This window comes from Branchiostoma lanceolatum, chromosome 2, assembly GCF_035083965.1.
Source record: "Branchiostoma lanceolatum isolate klBraLanc5 chromosome 2, klBraLanc5.hap2, whole genome shotgun sequence".
NCBI classification, from domain to species: Eukaryota; Metazoa; Chordata; class Leptocardii; order Amphioxiformes; family Branchiostomatidae; genus Branchiostoma; species Branchiostoma lanceolatum.
The window spans coordinates 17,821,489-17,840,057 of record NC_089723.1 but is presented as its reverse complement, the minus strand read 5'-3'; the positions used below and the strand labels follow the sequence as shown (position 1 = coordinate 17,840,057).

General features: G+C 41.6%; 2 protein-coding genes across 2 annotated transcripts in view; both read left to right on the top strand.

Moving 5' to 3' along the window:
• Positions 1 to 45: 45 nt before the first annotated feature.
• Positions 46 to 6,792, top strand: LOC136427695 (sodium-dependent lysophosphatidylcholine symporter 1-A-like). The gene is made up of 12 exons (XM_066416766.1): positions 46 to 410; positions 975 to 1,096; positions 1,627 to 1,756; positions 2,116 to 2,194; positions 2,975 to 3,132; positions 3,767 to 3,857; positions 4,056 to 4,174; positions 4,423 to 4,506; positions 4,791 to 4,874; positions 5,023 to 5,501; positions 6,176 to 6,349; positions 6,635 to 6,792. The coding sequence occupies exons 1-10, from the start codon at positions 279 to 281 to the stop codon at positions 5,194 to 5,196; spliced, it is 1,173 nt and encodes a 390-aa protein (XP_066272863.1). The 5' UTR covers positions 46 to 278; the 3' UTR covers positions 5,197 to 5,501; positions 6,176 to 6,349; positions 6,635 to 6,792.
• A 5,040-nt stretch (positions 6,793 to 11,832) lies between these two features.
• The window catches only part of LOC136427694 (sodium-dependent lysophosphatidylcholine symporter 1-like), an 8,785-nt gene continuing 2,048 nt past the window's right edge, over positions 11,833 to 18,569 (top strand). The window contains exons 1-11 of the mRNA XM_066416765.1: positions 11,833 to 12,007; positions 12,820 to 12,941; positions 13,482 to 13,611; positions 13,806 to 13,884; positions 14,441 to 14,586; positions 15,343 to 15,433; positions 15,693 to 15,811; positions 16,087 to 16,170; positions 16,959 to 17,042; positions 17,490 to 17,623; positions 18,180 to 18,317. Of these exons, the coding sequence (XP_066272862.1) occupies positions 11,876 to 12,007; positions 12,820 to 12,941; positions 13,482 to 13,611; positions 13,806 to 13,884; positions 14,441 to 14,586; positions 15,343 to 15,433; positions 15,693 to 15,811; positions 16,087 to 16,170; positions 16,959 to 17,042; positions 17,490 to 17,623; positions 18,180 to 18,317 (1,259 nt within the window). The 5' untranslated portion in view covers positions 11,833 to 11,875. The remainder of the gene's footprint in view (positions 12,008 to 12,819; positions 12,942 to 13,481; positions 13,612 to 13,805; positions 13,885 to 14,440; positions 14,587 to 15,342; positions 15,434 to 15,692; positions 15,812 to 16,086; positions 16,171 to 16,958; positions 17,043 to 17,489; positions 17,624 to 18,179; positions 18,318 to 18,569) is intronic.

Here is an 18,569-nt window from a genome sequence, read left to right as displayed (position 1 = left end):
CTGAGAAAATGTCCACTAAACGTATAAGCAAATGTCACTTATTTATTTATTTATTAATCTTTAGGGGGTCCCTTCATTTAACATTGTAACTGATTTCCAAGGGATCCCTTACATTCCATGATAAATCATAACAAATCGGGATACAAAAGGATAGCTTAACATAAACCTAATGAGATATTACCTTGCGACCCCGCCCCTTTTCAAACAACGATACATCTGTGACCCTTTTGCTATTCAAGTCAAATCAAGCATTGGACGACAACACCAAGGTGACAACAATGCCGAAGGAGAATCCCAAACCCCTCCGCTTTTGGAACAACCTGTGTTACGGGTTGTCTGCCGTTGCATCGGCGGTAACAGGAAACATCATCGGCCTTTTCTTCTCTGTGTTTATTCTCGAAGTGGCACAGGTTAGTGGCTGTCGTGTATGATTTGTAAACAATGATCCGCGAAAAAAGTTTTAACATCGTGCAAGACTGGCGTTTCTTTCTTTGAAAGGAACAGTTGCTTGGTAGTTTTTATATGCAGTAAATATCCATATTGGAACTGGACAGATATTCGTTAAGAAAATTAAAGGGGGTAAACGAAATTGTCAAATGTTAGTAATTTAGACTGGTTCACAGTTTATTTCATAGTCTGTATCTACGACTTTAAACATAAAGATAGGCTGCAAGGAAGACCTGTAATTAAGACTTGTATGAACATGTTTGTCAAAATGGTGGTCAAAAAGTTCTACACACTGTGATGTTGATGACCTTTGACCCTTTCTTGAAAGGCATTCCAGGTGGTTATGAAAGTATTAAAGCGATGTTTATCACTTCTGTTCAAATAGAAATCTACATGAGAAAACACTTCTGACATTTAGTTTCCTTGGCGATTAGACCCGATGGTGATGTGGACGATTCTGCTACCATTGGTTACATCTGTTACATTGGTTTCTTTGTCCATTTTTTCTCCAACACTCTCCGTTCAAGATCACGCCTGCCCAGAACTCTATATTAATGACCACGGGCACAGTCCTGTCAGCGGTAAGCGGCTTCTTCGTCGGATTTCTGGTGGACGCAACCAACACGAGATGGGGCAAGCTGAAACCATGGTAGGCCGAACAGTTCACTTGGAAATTGTCTAAGAAATTGTGAGTATATCTAGGACAGATTTGACGTCCTTATAAAAAAAAGCAACATCAAAACTTCCATAAGCCAAGTTCATCTACTCTTTCATGAGGACATACTCTTGCTTGTCTCTTCAGGTTAACCCTTCACCGTCCAAAGATCTGATTGCTGATATCACTCCGGTGTTTTCAGATACTACATTTTAAGGCAACACTTGTGCTACTGTAATCTCAATACTACAATTGTACATGGCATGGTGTCACGTGTGTCAGATCGAAGCTTAAGTCCCCAGTGAATTCAGGCGCATTTGAAACATCAGGAGAGTTTGAAAAGGTCTGGGCAGCTGCCTGTTTAGATACGGGAACATTTACTGTAATCGTGCCGATAGCAAGTTAGTCAATAGCTAGTCGATAGCTAGTCAATAGCTAGTCAATAGCTAACCAATAGCTAGTCAATAGCTAGCCAATAGCTTGCCACTGCAAACATTTTCTCAAACAGAATTTTTCAATTCCAGGCTTCTCCTCACCACGTTTCCGGCCGCGGCTTGTTACTTCTTCTTGTGGTTTTCTCCTGACATCGTCAGTCCAACAGGAAAGCTGATGTGGTATCTTCTCTTCTACTGCGGATACCATTTCCTCATGTCGGTATGAATCCATTGTCAGTAGAGAATCGCTTGGCAAATACATGTACCTGTCTGATTATTGTGCCGGGCAGACAGTCGATTGAGATGTTCCTTGTTGCGCCATTTTCGTCCGAACCTGACAATATCAGGACAGGAACATGCCTATTTTGAAATAAATGTTCTTCGATCAAGTTAGTAGGTATGGTACGGCTTGGACCGATTTCATAGGTTGTGAAAAGACTGTTGTAAAAAAAATTTTAAGATAAAAACTCATTCAAATGATGCCATTGCATTTCTCTTTACTAGAAGGGCTATTAATTTTTTTTTATGTTGATGTCTGTGTAGTCAGTTGATAGTTTATTTGGTCATTTTCCCTTCCAGGGATATGGCAATGCGAGGACCTCCCTCGTGATGTTTGCGACCCAGGAACCGAGAGAAAGAGATACCCTGAATACATATTGTAAGTATTAGGCTAAGTATTAGGTTGTTTCGCTACATTGTCAGTTCGCTACAGTACTTTTTGCTACACGGCAAGTCGTTTCTCTACATGGCACGAAGTCCATTCGCTACATGGTACAAGTTGTTTCGCTACATTTGAATGTTATTTCTCTAGATAGACTAGTTATATTAGAAATGGTTTTACTGCAAACACGTGTTGTCAATGGATGAAATAGGACATCCGCAGAAACACAAGTAAAAATGTGGCCTGGCGCGCCTGCGAACACTGTTCCTCTTCACTACGAAACACATGTATCGCCGCGTATTACAATCCACTCGCTCAGAAAATCCGTACGTAAAATGCACGCGCATTTGAAATAAGTCTATTTCTTCTTGAATCCCCACTGACGCTGTATGAAACGTGACCGCCCTCCGTATGAAAATCATTAGGCTCACACATTCATGCGGCCGAAATTTTTTCCGAGGATGTCCGATTCCATTCACTAACAATACGTAAGTGTTTGTAGTAAAACCATTTTAATTTTACTAGTCTATCTGGGGAATAACATTCAAATGTGGTGAAACAACTTGTACCATGTGGCGAAAGAACGTTATGCCATGTAGCGAAAGGACTGTAGCGAACTGACAATGTAGCGAAACAACCGGTTACCGTAGCAGACTGCTAGCGCGATAATACTTTTCTACTTGGTGAAATTTAGCTGAAATTGGGAGTACCTTTTTTTTAGTCCCGGGTGTTGATTTTGCCTGAATAAAATCAAATTGCCTCCCCTATGCTTCGTAGCGTCCGCCTTTGGTATTGCTGGGATAATACTCTCAGCGCTGGTCCCACAAGGAACGTTCGCACTGTTCCATGCTGACCTGGGGAACGATCCGTGTAGCAACGGAACCGGCAACGGCACGGACCACGGCACGGACCACGGCTCGTCACTGCATATCGAGGTAAGAATCACCGCGTCATCGTCGCTTTTCTTTGCTTTTTACCTTAATTCGCCAAGAAGGTTATATTTTGGTCAGCATTCGCGTGTGTGTGTCAAGTTGTGTATCCGCCTGTAAACAGTATAACTCGAGAATGCCTGGATGGATTGTCTTCATACTTGGTATGTGGGTAGGCCTTCTTGAGACCTCAAAATGATTTTGGCCCCCTAGTGGCTTGCTACGGTACTGCAGCATAACTTCCGATTTTGATATCTCGTGTTCTAGTTAGGTCATTCGTTTCTCAGTTTAGTTTGTTGTTTTAAGCTTGTATGTATCTTCAATGTCACAACAAGCCACATACCCCCCCCCCCCCACACACACTTAGGCACATTAAAGAAGCCATCACTCATATCGAAAAGAGTTTTGGTACGCCAAGGGCCATTTGAATCAGTCCTAGCTTGTACCTATCAACTCCCTTCCACGTACAGAACTAGAGATACCGTCCCAAGAGGAAACGTACCGGTCATCTGCACCAAAACAAAATAAAGCACGGTGTTGGCGTACCTACATAAAAATACAGTCGAAATGAATGGTACTTTCAAGCTTTCTGTAGCCTGTAGACTAGTAACATCGTTGAAAACCAACATTTCGTCTGCAGAAAACGGCGTTCATGGTGGCAGCAGCTGTTGGAGCTGCCATCTTTGTTCTCTGTGGACTGGCGGCAGTTTTCGGTGTCCCGGAAAGAAAAGGTATCAAAACGTTTTATCTCTCTCTCTCTCTCTCTCGGCTCCCCCTCTCTCTCTCCCCTATCTCCATCTACTGTCGTGCTTTTGAGTGGCATGTAGGTATCATTTACATTGTAATAACAGTTTGTTGCAATGATCAATTTTACGTGCCCTGTCAGATACGTTTTATTTCAAGACAAGAATTATGCCGTTTTTCCCCAGATAGCAACAGACCTCATGTTTCGTCAGGCTTCCCCATTGGTGACATCAAAATGCTCGTTCGCTATCGTCCCTTTCTCACCATGGCTGTTATCCAGGTGTTGTTGTATCTGGGCCTTAACGTAAGTTACTTTGATGTTCTATCATTTCATATTTTACGCACATTTCAAAATGGAAGCAACTAAATGAGCTCAAAGTTTTGCCAGGCTACTTTATATTTAGTGATCAGCTTATCATTGAATCGTTCGGATTGTCTGCTGTATTATATACTACACCTCTAATACGCAGACATGGAAAGTCAACACAGCGGATACCCTGTATTTTGTAGGAGGAGTAATTAACTTTATAAAGGGCCTCATATGTGTTCCAGACCAAGACGAACTACTGTGCCTTAGCTCTGCAGTACACCTACAACTTGCCAGACCAGATGTTCTTCCTCCTCATCGTGTATATGGTACGTAAGACCCATGTGCTCCTGGTACGTAGATGCCAGATACATTACAAATAAAAGTTTATCTATAATTACAGCATGACGAGTGGAAAGACATGTGATATGGATGTCTCCCTTAAAGGGATTGTACCCTATTGCCCGTTGTAGCAAAGACAGATTGTATTGATATTTAGCCATTGTAGCAAAACGAATAGAAGTTAGAGCAATATTTCACATAACGATTCAATTAGTTGACCAATAACAACTGACACCCTCTTACTTCGTTCACTCCTGAATCATTTCCACAGGGAACCTCGGTAATATCGGTATTCGTTTGGAATGTGGTTATGCGTCGAATCGGTCGGAAGAAAACAGCTTGTTTGGGGATTCTGGTAAGTCTGACTTCTTTATTTGTCTTACACACCAATGGGACAATGCTCTTTATACGTGATCTGACAAAGTTCAGACATGCTTTACTCCAAACGTTTCTGTGGCAACGGAGGATCGAGGCACATTGTTTACTGATCCGGATGATTTCAGGTCTTCCTGCTGCCACACAACGCCGCTCTCCTGATAGCTACCGAGGACCTGCTGGGGAAAGCGCTGCTACCGTTCATGTATGTCGTGTCCGCCTGGGGTGGGATAGGAGACGGCTCTATTAACCTTATATCAAGGCAAGTTTTCATACATTTTGGGAATACTACATACGAATGACTATCTTCTAATTTCCACTCTGTAACTGTCCATTCTAGCAATTACAAGTCGTATATATCAGTTCTTTATAGAAACTAAGGGAAATTCGAATTCATAGACGATCGTTCTTTGTCACTTGAAGCGAAAAACATCGTAAGATGTGGATATACATGTATGCACAAACACAGCGTTATGAAGACGGATGTCATCGATGATTTCGAGCTCAAGAGTCACAAGAAGATGGCTTCTATCTTCTATTGCCTCTGGGGGTCTGCAAGCGGTATCATGAACGCCATCAGTGCTCCTGTCTTCAACTTGATCTTGCAGTAGGTTTCGTGACATTTTCATGATGTACATTAGATTTCCTAATTACCATTGCCAATATGGCTATGTTTTCGGGGCTGTCTGTCTGTCCGACTGTCCGTCTGTCTGCGAACAACATAGCTCGAGAAATCGTGAAATGATCTTTATGATATCTAGTACATTGCTAGGGGTTGGCAAAAGGAAAAGACGATTACGGTTTCTAATGTACTGCAGCGGAACGTCCGGTTTTGATATCTCTTGTTCTGACCATGCTGCAGTCGTATTTTTTAGTGATAGATAGCTCATGGGGCAGAAAGTAAGTGCTGTAGGCGGCTTTCTTTGGAACTGCAGTGGGCCTTTTTGTTGGAAATTTTGGAAGAGGATAACTGTAAGCAGGGTTTGAAGGATTTTCATTGTTTTTGGCGTGTAGGTGACATAGGTGATGATTAACATAATGAGATGCATATTATGCAAATCAGGACCTAGTTACATTAATGAATACTACTTTTGCAAATTGTCTTAATTTGAGTAAATTCTATGTTTGTAATAACCTAGATTCACTTGTTAACTTCTTGAATCATCCTGCAAGCAACATCAGTTATAAACGAAGCCGTTTGGGACCAAGCCGTTTGGGACCCAAAATTACATCACTCTTGTTTGATGCCAAGTGTTATCTACCACCGAAACAAAACTCCAGATCCGTGAACTACAACGCAGATAACTGTGTTCAGCCGAGTACCGTGAAACAAGCGCTCCGGTATATAGCAGCGGGTACGCCTCCAGCTGCCTACGTCATAGCCTTGCTGTTCATCTGGCTGTACCCGATCACCGAGGAGTCTCGCACGAGAACCAAGATGGCTCTAGACGCAAGGTCTGTATGGAAGTAGTTTATGCTAATATCTGAAAGACTTGAATAGAAAGAGTACGTACGGTCGCTATGGGTGTCGAATGACAGCGGGGTTCCTTCCCCAAGGAACTAAGCAATCTTCCCTTAAAGATTCAAGGCCTTCGTACTCTTCAATTTTTAGAAATTCCAGTGCATGAAGGTAGATTATCGCTTCGCCGGTACTCTGTGCAGCAAAACAGCGATGTCAATAAAATCAATTGCACAGCCTGGTTTCCTTTCAGTATTCAATATTGACACCTTTATACGCAGGAGAGAAGCGGCAGAAGAGGAGGAGGGAGCTCTTTACAACACCGTAGATGACGTCTCCGTTCAGTAATTTCTCATCCTTTTGATAACATTCTGCAAGCTGAGGTGGCCATCTGATACCAAATGTGCTTTGGTTATTTACCATGTTAAACATCTTGAAAGGAAAGCAACATACTCTCCTGAATGACACAGATTATGTCTCCGTTAACAACGTTAATTATTCAACATTATTCTCTGTTTATTTACCAATGATTTATTCAATAATGGTTACTTAAGGGTTAATGACCCGTCCCGAGGTGTATATGGTGTCAAAACGCCTGGTCATGTGCTATAACACATATCATAGCACATGACTAGGCGTTATGATACCATATACACCGAGGAAGAGGCGGGTCATTAACGTTTTTATCATATAGCTTATCCAAACTGACCCATATAAGAGTAGACAATTCCTGTATGACGTATAGATCCCTTATACCATTAAGAATGCATTTCAGAATTTGCATTTGTCCTTTTTTGAACAGAAGATGATAGATTTCATTTTTAAAACCAACATTTCTATAGATAATATTTAATAACATTGCAATATTGGCATGTCAAATCTTTTTTTTTCAAATCTAGTATCTATTATCATCATTCCTCCCTGCTGGGTGTCCTTCTGACAAAACTTGGGCGGCTCCACTGACAGTTCCGCCCATTTAGATTTGACTTGTATTGAAATGGTTTATACTATTTTGTCATATGCTTACAAAAGATTTGATTTATTCTAAGATAGTAAACATTTTTGGGAACAAAGAAACATTATACGAATGTTAACAAAAAGATGACCTCCCCCTCTATAGTGGAAGGAATGATGACATAATGAGAGGAATGATGATCACGGATGTGTTATGGTGATTAACACGTGGGCAATGTAGGCTTCTGATTGATTGACGCCATCTGGCTATGTGATAGTTATTTTTATCATTTATCCTTGTTTGTGATTGTATTTGTTAAATTGAATTGTTCTTCTTGTGTCTTATTTACCATGTTTTTATTTTGGAAAGGGGTCTAGAGAAAGAACTTATCTGGTTCTGTTACCCCTGTCCAGTTATCTCTTGTAACAAAGCTTGAATAACTAGTAAACGAATGATTTAAGACCGGATATCAGCATTTGGCATTGTGTCGTAGTTGCTACTTTTACTGTGCACAGTCTTGTTACATTTGTATTCTCACATGTACGTGAACACCCATATTACTGAATTTGGTGTCTTATGTATGAACCAAATATTTGACAAATTGTGATACTTAATCATAACTCCACTCTTTGGCCAGACAAAGATCACAGTAACCATAGATTTTATTGATTTGATTGAATTTGAAAGTAGATCGTTTTATTATTACCTTCGCGACGAATGGTTTCGTCGAGAAGGTTATGCGACGGTGCTTGTCTGTGTGTCTGTTAGTGAACAGAATAAGTCGAGAACGCCTGGATGGTTTGTTGTCGTAGTTGGTGTGTCGGTGTGTATGTGGCAAATCTCAAGATGATTAGATTTTGGGCGAAGTGTTTTGCATAATTAACGAGAAAAGTGTAAAAATGTGTTCAATTGTATGCTTTACTATGCGTTCTGGTTGCGACGGGGATATTGATACGGGTAGATTGGGGGCAAAGTTGGTCATGAGGGGTCATGAGGGGTCATGAGGCAGGCAGGAAACGTCAGTTACATGTACTGCAGCTGCCAGGGACAAATTGGCTATCAGCCAGCTGTAGGGCAGATACAAGAGATAGGCTTGCCCATGCAGTAATGCTTTAAAGCACTAAAACAAGGGCTCAGAAAAGGATTCACCTTAATTGCAAGCCCCAAAAATTCTTATGCACCAGAAAGCCACATCTGTCTACTTTAGAATCATGCAAAGAAAATAGACAGTTGACCAGCTCGTTCTCTCGTAACAGCTGACAGACGAAAACAATCGTCAACTTTGACCTACTCCCAGCCTGGAAGAGTCCACTCGGAGCATGTGAAACCAAACCACAAAGATATCTCCTTACACCAATTAAAAGACTGAAACATACAAATTTTGACCAAAGTTGGATATACACGGCCTTATATGAGTAAGAACAGTCATTAATGCAGTGCCACAGCATGGGAATACCGAGCATGTCTGTGTGTCTGTTAGTGAACACGATAAGTCGAGAATTCTTGGAAGGATTGTCTTGGTATTTGGTATGTTGGTAGGTCTCGATGAAACCTGAAAATGATTAGATTTTGGGCCCCCTATCGGCTTGTTACGGTACTGCAGCGGAACTTCATGTTATGATATCTCGTGTTGTGGACATGCTATGGAACTGATTTTTAAGTGGTAGATAGCTCGTTGGGCAGAGAGTAAGTGGTATAGGCTTGGGCCCCCTAGCAACTTTTTTGGAACTGCAGGGGTAGGTTTTGCTTCAGACTTTGAAAGGGAATAACTCAAGAAGGGCTTGATGGAAGGTCATGATTTTTTTCATGTACATAGCTTGAGCGATGATGTACATGATTGGATACTTATTATGCAAATCAGTAACTAATTTGCATAATTAATGAGGAAAGTTTATACATTCATCAATTTCCATGATAGGACTCGCAAACATGTGACATATGTAACTGAGGAAGAGAGAAATATTAATAGATATCAGCTATGCAAATGAGAACCTCATTTACATAATCAATGAGAAAATAATATAACTCGAGATGGGCTTGATGGATGGTCATGATTTTTGGTATGTAGATAGCTTATGTGATGCTTTGTATGATTGGATGATAATTATGCAAATCAGATTATAATTAATGAGGCAATTTTAAAAACCTGCTGTGTTCCATGATATGACTATTCAAATATGTGACATTTGTAACTGAGGAAGAGAGGAATGTCAATAGATAGAAATTATGCAAATGTAGGCCTAATTTGCATAATTCATGAGAAACTACTATCATTCCATACTAGTAAATAACGGCAATTTCATACTTGTTGCATTTAGAAGTTGTGTGAATGTGAACACCATTGAATCAAATTATGCTAATAAGGAGCTTATTTGCATTATTGATGAAAAATGTTAGCATAACCTTCTTTGTTAAGCTCATAATCATAACAAGGAGGTTTGGACAACTTATGTTATTTGGGTGAGGAGGATCAACTGGTATGATTTTTGATTGATGAAAAACACTCCTAATACGTCAGTCATAAAGGTCAAAATCATTTCGCGAAGGTATGAGGTCGTAGAACTCTTGTTGTTTAATAGTTCTGCGTATTTGTTCTTTGCATTTTAGTATCGTGAAAAGTTGTGCCTACGGACTATAGAATTGAGTTGAAAATGAAATGAAATGACGGTGTCAGACCGCGTTGAATACTTTGATCTGTCAGGAAGCGAACTTGAGGGTGAAATTGCCAGTGGTTATGTACATGTGTCTCTATAGATAAAAGAATTCATAAGAACTCTCGGCTGTGAAACAATTACATTTGGTCACAGATATGAAGCGGCTGGTGTAGCTGATAAAAACGCGTTGATGTAGCCTGGAGTCCAGCCTTGTTAGCTTTGGCCCGCTCCAAACATCCGCTAGCCGCTACGGGAGCTAACATAATTTGCACTTCATTATGTACATCTCTGTCTAAGGTACCTGTATACTACATATCATGGAAATCCATCGTTCCTTTGCTGAGTTATTCTCCTTAGAAGATTTTCAAGATAACGCCCCTGCAGTTCCAGAGCAAGCTGCTAGGGGGCCCAAACCCACACCACGTCTTTATTACACCACAAGCTATCTGCCACCATAAAATCAAGACCATAGCATGTCCAGGTCAAGAGATACAAAAATGGAATTTCTACTGCAGTACCAAGGTCACATACCAGGGGGCCCAAAATCGACCTTGAATTTCGGCTTCACAAACAAAAATGGAATTTCTGCTGCAGTACCAAGGTCACATATCAGGGGGCCCAAAATCGACCTTGAATTTCGGCTTCACAACACCTGCCCACATACCAAATATCATCGTAATCCATCAAGAGGTTCTTGAGTTATGCTGACTGGAGTGGTGCGGAAACAAAAACAAACAAACAGACACACAGACACACCCAAAACTATATCTCCATTTTTCATGGAGATAACAAGGCTGGACTCCAGGCTAGTGTTGACACCGGCAGGTCAGTTCCGTATCTGGTTTGTCAAATATTTCTGGCGTGTTTTCAACCCGCGTGTTGGCCTGACCTAGTAATTGTGACAGGTTTCCAGAATGTACCATTATTGACATAGGGTGATTCTTGTTCTTTATAACTAGAATCTCAAAATCAGGACATTTACCGCTCATTTCTTTTCAACCTCAGTAAATGAAGCAGTGATGCTATGAGTGCGGCAGGGTCCAGTCTATGATGTTTACAACAAGGTTCCACTAGCAACACAAAAAAGGTGAAGAGATACACCAGGTTATCTTAATAACTCAACCATTGACCCGTGAAGGAAGAACCCGTATAATTGGTTCGGAATTTATGCTACGTAGGTACAGGCACTCGGCTTGAGAACTTGCCATCAACAGGTAAGGCTTGCAGTTGTAAAGTTGAAGAACACCAATTTCTATTATCTCATATGTAGATTGAACGCAGGCGATGTAGTGATACAATAGCCAACTACTGGTGTCGTCAGTTCTCATGAAATGTACAATTCGGCGTCAGCACCACGGGTCACAGCAGTGTATTTAGCTTGGTGTAGTTAGCTAGGTGTGTCACGGGGGCAGAGCGATGTACCATTTATATTTCACAAGAGTTGGAAAAAAGAAGCGAGTAGAACCTGGCCCCGGGATTCGAACCCGCGCCGAGGGCAGCCAGATCACAGGCACGCACGCCTTAACCACTAGGCTAAAATGTCTAGACCAGTTAGACTGGTCAGTTGGAGGCGCTTGAACCCCACTGTTACAGAGTGCAGTAAATGATTTGACATGTTTTCAGCAGTCTGAACATGTAGTACATCAAGACCTGAATGGTCATCATGTCCTTCTACGGATGTGTCAGTTGAGGAACAAAGTGTGCCTGCTTTGACTGTTTTGCAGTATGCACATTATTGGTTGAACCATGGTACCGACATTGTTAAAGTTTGTTATGAAATAAAGATAGCAGTTTTGTGCACGATAGGATTGTGTTGTTGTCATAACATTTTACCGCAACTCTCTCAACTATAATCCCTTTCCCCAGCTTTGGGGCCCAAATCTTCAGCCGTGCCAAAAAGCGAGTTGTCAACCATGCCTGCGGATTATCCAAAATCTTTGAGGTTTTGGAACTACCTCTGTTATGGTTTGGCAGGTATTCCAGCAAGTTTATCAGGGAATACCGTCGGCCTTTTCTTCGCTGTGTTTATTCTGGAAGTAATACAGGTAAGAGATGAGGAATGACATCACAGAGTACAGCAATATGAAAACGGATGCTCAATTACGAGCACTTGACACCAGCTGACCAATGTTCATGTTTTGCAGCGAGCCCAATGTACATTTGTAATCCTAAGAATCATACAGAAAATAGCTGCGGACTGGTTGGTCAAACGTCTTCGTATTCAGAAAGTCCTAATATCAATTACAGCTATGATATGATAGACCAATGGGGTGGGAGCTTATAAACACACACACTGCGTCTCAGCTCGCAGTGTGTTCCAAGGCCTATCGCATAAAGCATGTACAAAAACTTTTAGTACACAGGTGCATTTGAGGGCAACGGCAAGGTATCCTGGTTATGGGTGAAAGCATAAGAAACGGCCAACAGTCAGATTTGAGAGTTCTCATGAATAGATAAAGGTTCAAACAAACAAACAAACAAACTGTCGTCGCCCGACTCGGGTGACATCTTTGGCTCGGAGATTACAGTACAAAGTCCGATATCCTCCATCTATAATGACCTTTGACCCGTTGTGAAACAGTGTTTGTCGTTTATGCTTAATGTACATTTGTAATAATGCTCAGCGTAGGGACGTATTTGTGTTTCTTTTATTGCTGTTGTTTGCTTAGTTATCATCTAATGAATTGTTATCATTTCCTTGCTTATTTTGTTGCTAAAGCTTTTTATACGTAATACTTTCGTTGATAATTTTATCGTTAGTTATTGTTTTGCTACCGTTTAATTGTTATGGTAATTAGTGGTATTTTGTTTCTTCACCTTAAGTTACTCAAGTATTATCGTTAATCCTTTGTTTAAGATCACACCAACCCAAAACTCTATATTGACGACCACAACCAAAGTAGTCTCATCCGCTAGTGCCTTCTTCGTGGGGTTTCTGGTGAACACAACCAACACGAGATGGGGCAAAGTGAAGCCATGGTAGGTGAACTTTAAACAGTAGTATCTAAGAGATCATGTCCAACATCTCAGTGAAATTGATTTCATAGGCTATGATAAGACAAAGGTTGATATCTTTTAGCAATCTCCAACAAAGATCCAGGTGTGAATGATCGATAAACCATGCATGCAGTAGGGAAATGGGCAATTCAGGAGTACATGTATTGTACACACTTATCGAAAAGAGTAGGGGTGACCCGGTGTGCTTGGTCAAAAACACGCGAGCCGTAGCGAAGCCGCATTGCACTACTAGCTAACGAAAAGGCGTCTTGCTTCGTCCTCAGTCTGAGGTTCGACCGCTTTACCTTTTATTTCTGCTATGTTGATTCAACTTAATAAAGATTGAAAGATTGAACAAAACATACCCTAATAAGAATTCGTATTACTTCCAAGGACATCACACATAAATGTTTGCGTAAATTGATAACTACAGATACTCAGAACTGATTATAATCAAACATGCAGACATCAATGCTTTAATCAATAGTTACGAAAGACACAAATGTCTTGTTTCATCCCCAGGCTTTTCTTCACCGCCATTTCGAGCGCGGCGTGCAACTTCTTCCAGTGGTTTTCCCCCGGCGTTAAAAGCTCTACTGGAAAGCTGATATGGTATCTTGTCTTCTATGGCGGATTCAATGTGCTCCTAACGGTATGAGCGAAGACGATTTTTAAATTAGCCAAAACGGTTTATTTGTAAATAATTACAGACAAAATGCCAGGGTAGAAACCTGATATCATTGTAATATCTCTGCCAGAGAAACACTGTTAGAATGACATAACTATAAGGTTTGGCTGAAATACTAGTGCTTGCTCTAAACTTTGTCTTTTCTTTTTATCGTCCAGGGGTATGGTAATGCCAGGGACACACTAGTGATGTTTGCGAGCAGCGAACCGAGTGAAAGAGACACCCTGAATACCTACTGTACGTACTATTTTACCATGACAAGTGTCTTTAATCATATTTTCCGGCACTGTGTCTTATCGCGTCATATTTGAACACAAACTGGCATCGTGTGGCGCAATCGGTAGAGTGTTTCGCCCAGAACCGAGAGGTCCCGGGTTCGAAACCACTGCTATGCCCCGATGTTGTGCCCTTGGGAAAGGCACTTTACACGACTTTCCTCACTCCACCCAGGTGTGAATGGGTACCTTTCTTCGGTTGGGGAAGGTCGTATTGAGGTCGCCTGCTGGCGCCGATTGACAGCCGCCTTGACCCTTGCGACAGTTCCACAAAGTGCAAGTGTGTAGATAAAATCTGTTGTGTATTATGTGATTGTAAACCCTGCACCAATTCAGCACTGGCTGCCATTGCACGGGTAATTTCTGACCAATAAACCATTATTATTATTATCATAACTCAAATGTTAGTGTTACTAAAAAACATTTGCACACATGCCAGTCAGTCCCTTTTTACTCTTATGTCAATCAAATGAGATTAAAAGTGTTCTGGGTTAATGTGACTTTGCTTTGTGTCGTAGTGTCGGCCTTTCAGATTGTTGGTTACATACTCTCGGCACTGATCCAACAAGGAACGTTCGCACTGTTCCATGCCGACCTGGGGTACGATCCGTGTAGCAACGGAACCCTCAACGGCACGGACCACGGTCCGTCACGGGATACTGAAGTAAGTGTCATTTCGTCCAAACCAGAGTAACGAGAAAATGAACCCCCCGTAAAATATTTTTTCTTTGGGTAAATTTCTCAATGCAATGGCCCAAAGCCTTATCATACGCTATACAATTGAGAGCCAATACTATCCAGTAGGCTGTCTCAAATCGAGGTCATTTTCCTCGCCGGGCAGACCAGCCTGTTATGGACTATACCACAATACGTTCAGGAAGGGGGTGTCGGTCTGTAATGCTGCAGTACCTGAAAATATTCGAGGGCCCAAATTGCCATGTTTCCTCGAGACCTGAATAACTAGCAACATGCCGAAATTCATACAAATCTGTCAAAAGGATCTTTGGCTTTTTGGTGCGCACACACAGCCAAAAACAAAACCCCCGTCGGAGGTGAACCTCCTTCCCGGAGGTAGTTGAATCAGACAAGAAGCCAACGTGAGGCCATGTGGCTTCAACATCACAGCATCTGGCCAGTGCACGTGGTGGCCACCCTCATTAAATCAGGACCCTTATCGCTCCACGTTACATCGCTTGCGAAAGGGCCCTGATAACCAGCGCCGTCAGACATGGTTATGGCGATGGTTATCAGGGCCCTTTCGCGAGCGATGTAACGTGGAGCGATAAGGGTCCTGATTTAATGAGGGTGGTGGTGGCGAATGTATCGTGAAAAAAAAAACGCCTGACGGTTCAGTTTGAATAAGCAGCACTAAGAAGCATTTGCACACATCAAATTTTCAAACCGTAACTGTTTTCTACAGAAAACAGCCTACATGGTGGCTGCAGCTGTTGGATCTGGACTCTTTGTACTTTTTGGACTGACGGCAGTTTTAGGTGTTCCGGAGAGAAAAGGTATGGAAACGTTTCATCAAACTTTGGTGCAGTGAGTATGTAAGAGATTACAGTTCAGTTCTACTAACACAACTGGAGCCAAAACAACAAGATACGTTTTTATCACTCTAGTTTAGGGCGAGTACGTATTACTAACATACTTTTTCATTCATTATGTCGTCGTCGAATGGATCAATAACGTTATAGGTCCTATCATAGTATGATAGAAAATATGTTGCTATAGAAAATGGCAATGGCTACTTTTGGAATCTTTTTCCAGATATCAGGGGACAACAACAGTCGTCCTGTTTCCCTGTTGATGACATTAAACAGCTGGTCCGCCATCGTCCTTTTCTCATGCTGTTTGTGATAGAAGCCCTGTTGGAGCTGGGCATTTATGTAAGTTATTTCACGTTTCTATTGTTGTTGAATACGTATCATAAATACCTTGAATCATAAACAGACAATGTTAATGTCGTTGACCTTTTGCGAGTCTCAAATGTCAATCAATAACACAAACGATGCACCAGTCATTCAATAAATCAATAGACTTTATTGCAGTACGTTACATGGTGAATGTACTGAATAACTTTAACAGTTGAAGGTGGTGTGCTTTGCAATAGATTTAGTTATCATTTAACCATGCATGTTGAATTGTCCCACATACACTGCAGACGAAGCAGACCAACACTGCCTTGATGCTACAGTACACATTTGACATGTCCGACCAGGTGTTGTACGTCATTTTCGTGTATATGGTACGTACGACAACTGGTAAAGGGGAGCGAACAAACCGTGTCCTTCGGGGGGTCCCCAGAAAGTACAAAATTGAACGAAATGGAACGAAATGGAACGAACGAACTTTCTGGGGACCGCCTTCGGGTCTGATCTCCATTAACATTAATACACCGGGTTACATAAATCCGACACTTTTAAAAAACAGTATGTTTGGGAGATCTCTAGTTCAGCACCCCCCGGGTATGCACAGCTTGCAGGAGTGCATTTTACGGGGGGATGTTAGGTTGGAGATCTATTTGGATGTATCTTTTCAGGGTGGCGGAATTGTGTACCCTGGTGGAATTATGTTAGTAGATGTTAGGTGCTTGATAAACGTCATTGAGTGTGGAAAATCTGCGAGATGGCATTGTCGTGTAACATTAGAGAAAAAATGGCTTGGCTGCTTTTTATTTGGTTTTGAAGACTCAAAGTTGTACAGTGATATCCGATCGGGGGTGACAGAATTGCCATGCATGACTCCGATTGTATTGACTAATATTGTGCAATTGTAACAACCAGGACTAGATCATACACGACAAACGAACTTTGTCAGACGCTTTGGCATGAACATAATCATAAGTAAACGACAGCGGTTTATCTCAAAATATCAAAAATGTAAAGCAATCATGGTTCAATTGCAAGAAATGATGCTGTGAAATGACGCTATATCGACTGTTGCGTTTTGGTAAACATCGCCATCACCAAGCATTTCCTGAACATTTACTCACATACTTGATTCTCCTTTTCCTTCCCTCATTTCTTTCTCCAGACCGCTGCAGTAGTAGCGATATTCCTGTGGAATATGGCCTTACGTAGGATCGGGCGGAAGAAAGTAATATGCTTGGGGATTCTGGTTAGTCGAACTTGTTAATTACCTTCCCCAGAAGGTTATGTTTTCGGTTTCATATGGTGGAGTGGCTGTAGGAGTTAGTCGAAGGTGAACGTCATCAAACATAAACTATGCAAATCAGGGCCTCGTTTGAATAACTGATACGAAAATACTAGAATAGCCATCTTTGCTGAGATAGGACTTCCAACTTGTGGTATTTGAGTAGACAAGATCACCAACCGATACAATATATTAAAATATATACAAATGAGGACCTCATTTGCTTAATCATCAAGATTAGCATCATTTGGCAAATGTATGGGGTCGTGGAAATCTAATTTTGTCTATATTTTGTACGAAAATTCGTAAGAATGTTAGATCTGCTTCCATTTGAATCCATCATGAGAATCTATTTGATATCCTAGTGAGGCATGATGCTTGATAAGTACCTTGTTTTGGGGTTACTTCCAGTTGTTCCTGCTGCCACACAACGCTGCTCTCTTGATAGCTACAGAGGACCTGTTGGGGACCGCGCTTCGACCGTTCATCTACGCATCGTCTGTCCTGGGTGGGGCAGGGGAGGGGTGTATGTATATAGCACAAAGGTAGGTTCAACATGTGACTTTGGTACAATTTAGCATGGAATATTTTCAGTGATTCATTCTGTATCAAATGTCGAAAACCTTAAGTTTTATCGACGTACTTGTGTTTAACCTAGCCTCCATAGCAGGCTCTACCGGGCATTTGGGGGGGGGGGCTTATACTGCACCTTTTGCAGCCAGCCCGTAACCATCAGCCAGCCTGAAACCGATGATTTTGCCCATAGAGCCTGCACGAAAACGGCGGCTCACAGCGAAATCAAAATCACGTTAGGAGCAATTCGCATGTCCACTACAAGCAGGTTAACAACTTGGGCAAAATGGTTTCAGGCTGGCTGATGGTTACGGGCTGGCTGCAAAAGGTGCAGTATAAGCCCTCCAAAAATGCCAGGTAGAGCATGCTATGGAGGCTATGTTTAACCTTCTCCCTGCTGCCTGTAGCCAATAGGGAATCGGGCTACTTCAGTGTGTTAATGGTTAAGTTCTCAATGTTGATCATGTCAGCATAAACATATATGAAACGGGATATTAGGTTGATTTGTTGTCATCTGGTCTATCATAGCGTTATGTCTACTGACGTCATCGACGATTTCGAACTAAAGACTGACAAGAAGATGGCGTCTGTTTTGTATTCCCTCTGGGCGTTTTCACGTGGAGTCATGGATGCCATCAGCGCTGCTGCCTCTAACTGGATCCTACAGTAGGTTCTTTAGTCTAGTTAAGCGTAACTAACTTAGAAAAAAAGTCGTACTAGCACTCCTCAGTATGAAAGATGCCCTTTGAAGGTGATTGAAGTATCGTGTATTCGGAGCAGGGGCTAGTTTACCAATCTGAAAAGAACAACAAAAAGGAAACAAGATTGGCAACATAAAAAGATGTTGCCATGGCGACGGTGGTCTCTGTTAACGTTTTCGTTTTTAGCCCACATGCAAATAAGGACCTCGCATAATTT

What these genes read in the sequence shown, in the direction of transcription:
- LOC136427695 (XM_066416766.1), top strand. Translation starts at nt 279, where the DNA reads ATGCCGAAGGAGAATCCCAAACCCCTCCGCTTTTGGAACAACCTGTGT. An exon ending in TGGGGCAAGCTGAAACCATG is followed by an intron (nt 1,097 to 1,626) that starts GTAGGCCGAACA and finishes TTTCAATTCCAG; the next exon opens with GCTTCTCCTCACCACGTTTC. An exon ending in AGATACCCTGAATACATATT is followed by an intron (nt 2,195 to 2,974) that starts GTAAGTATTAGG and finishes TATGCTTCGTAG; the next exon opens with CGTCCGCCTTTGGTATTGCT.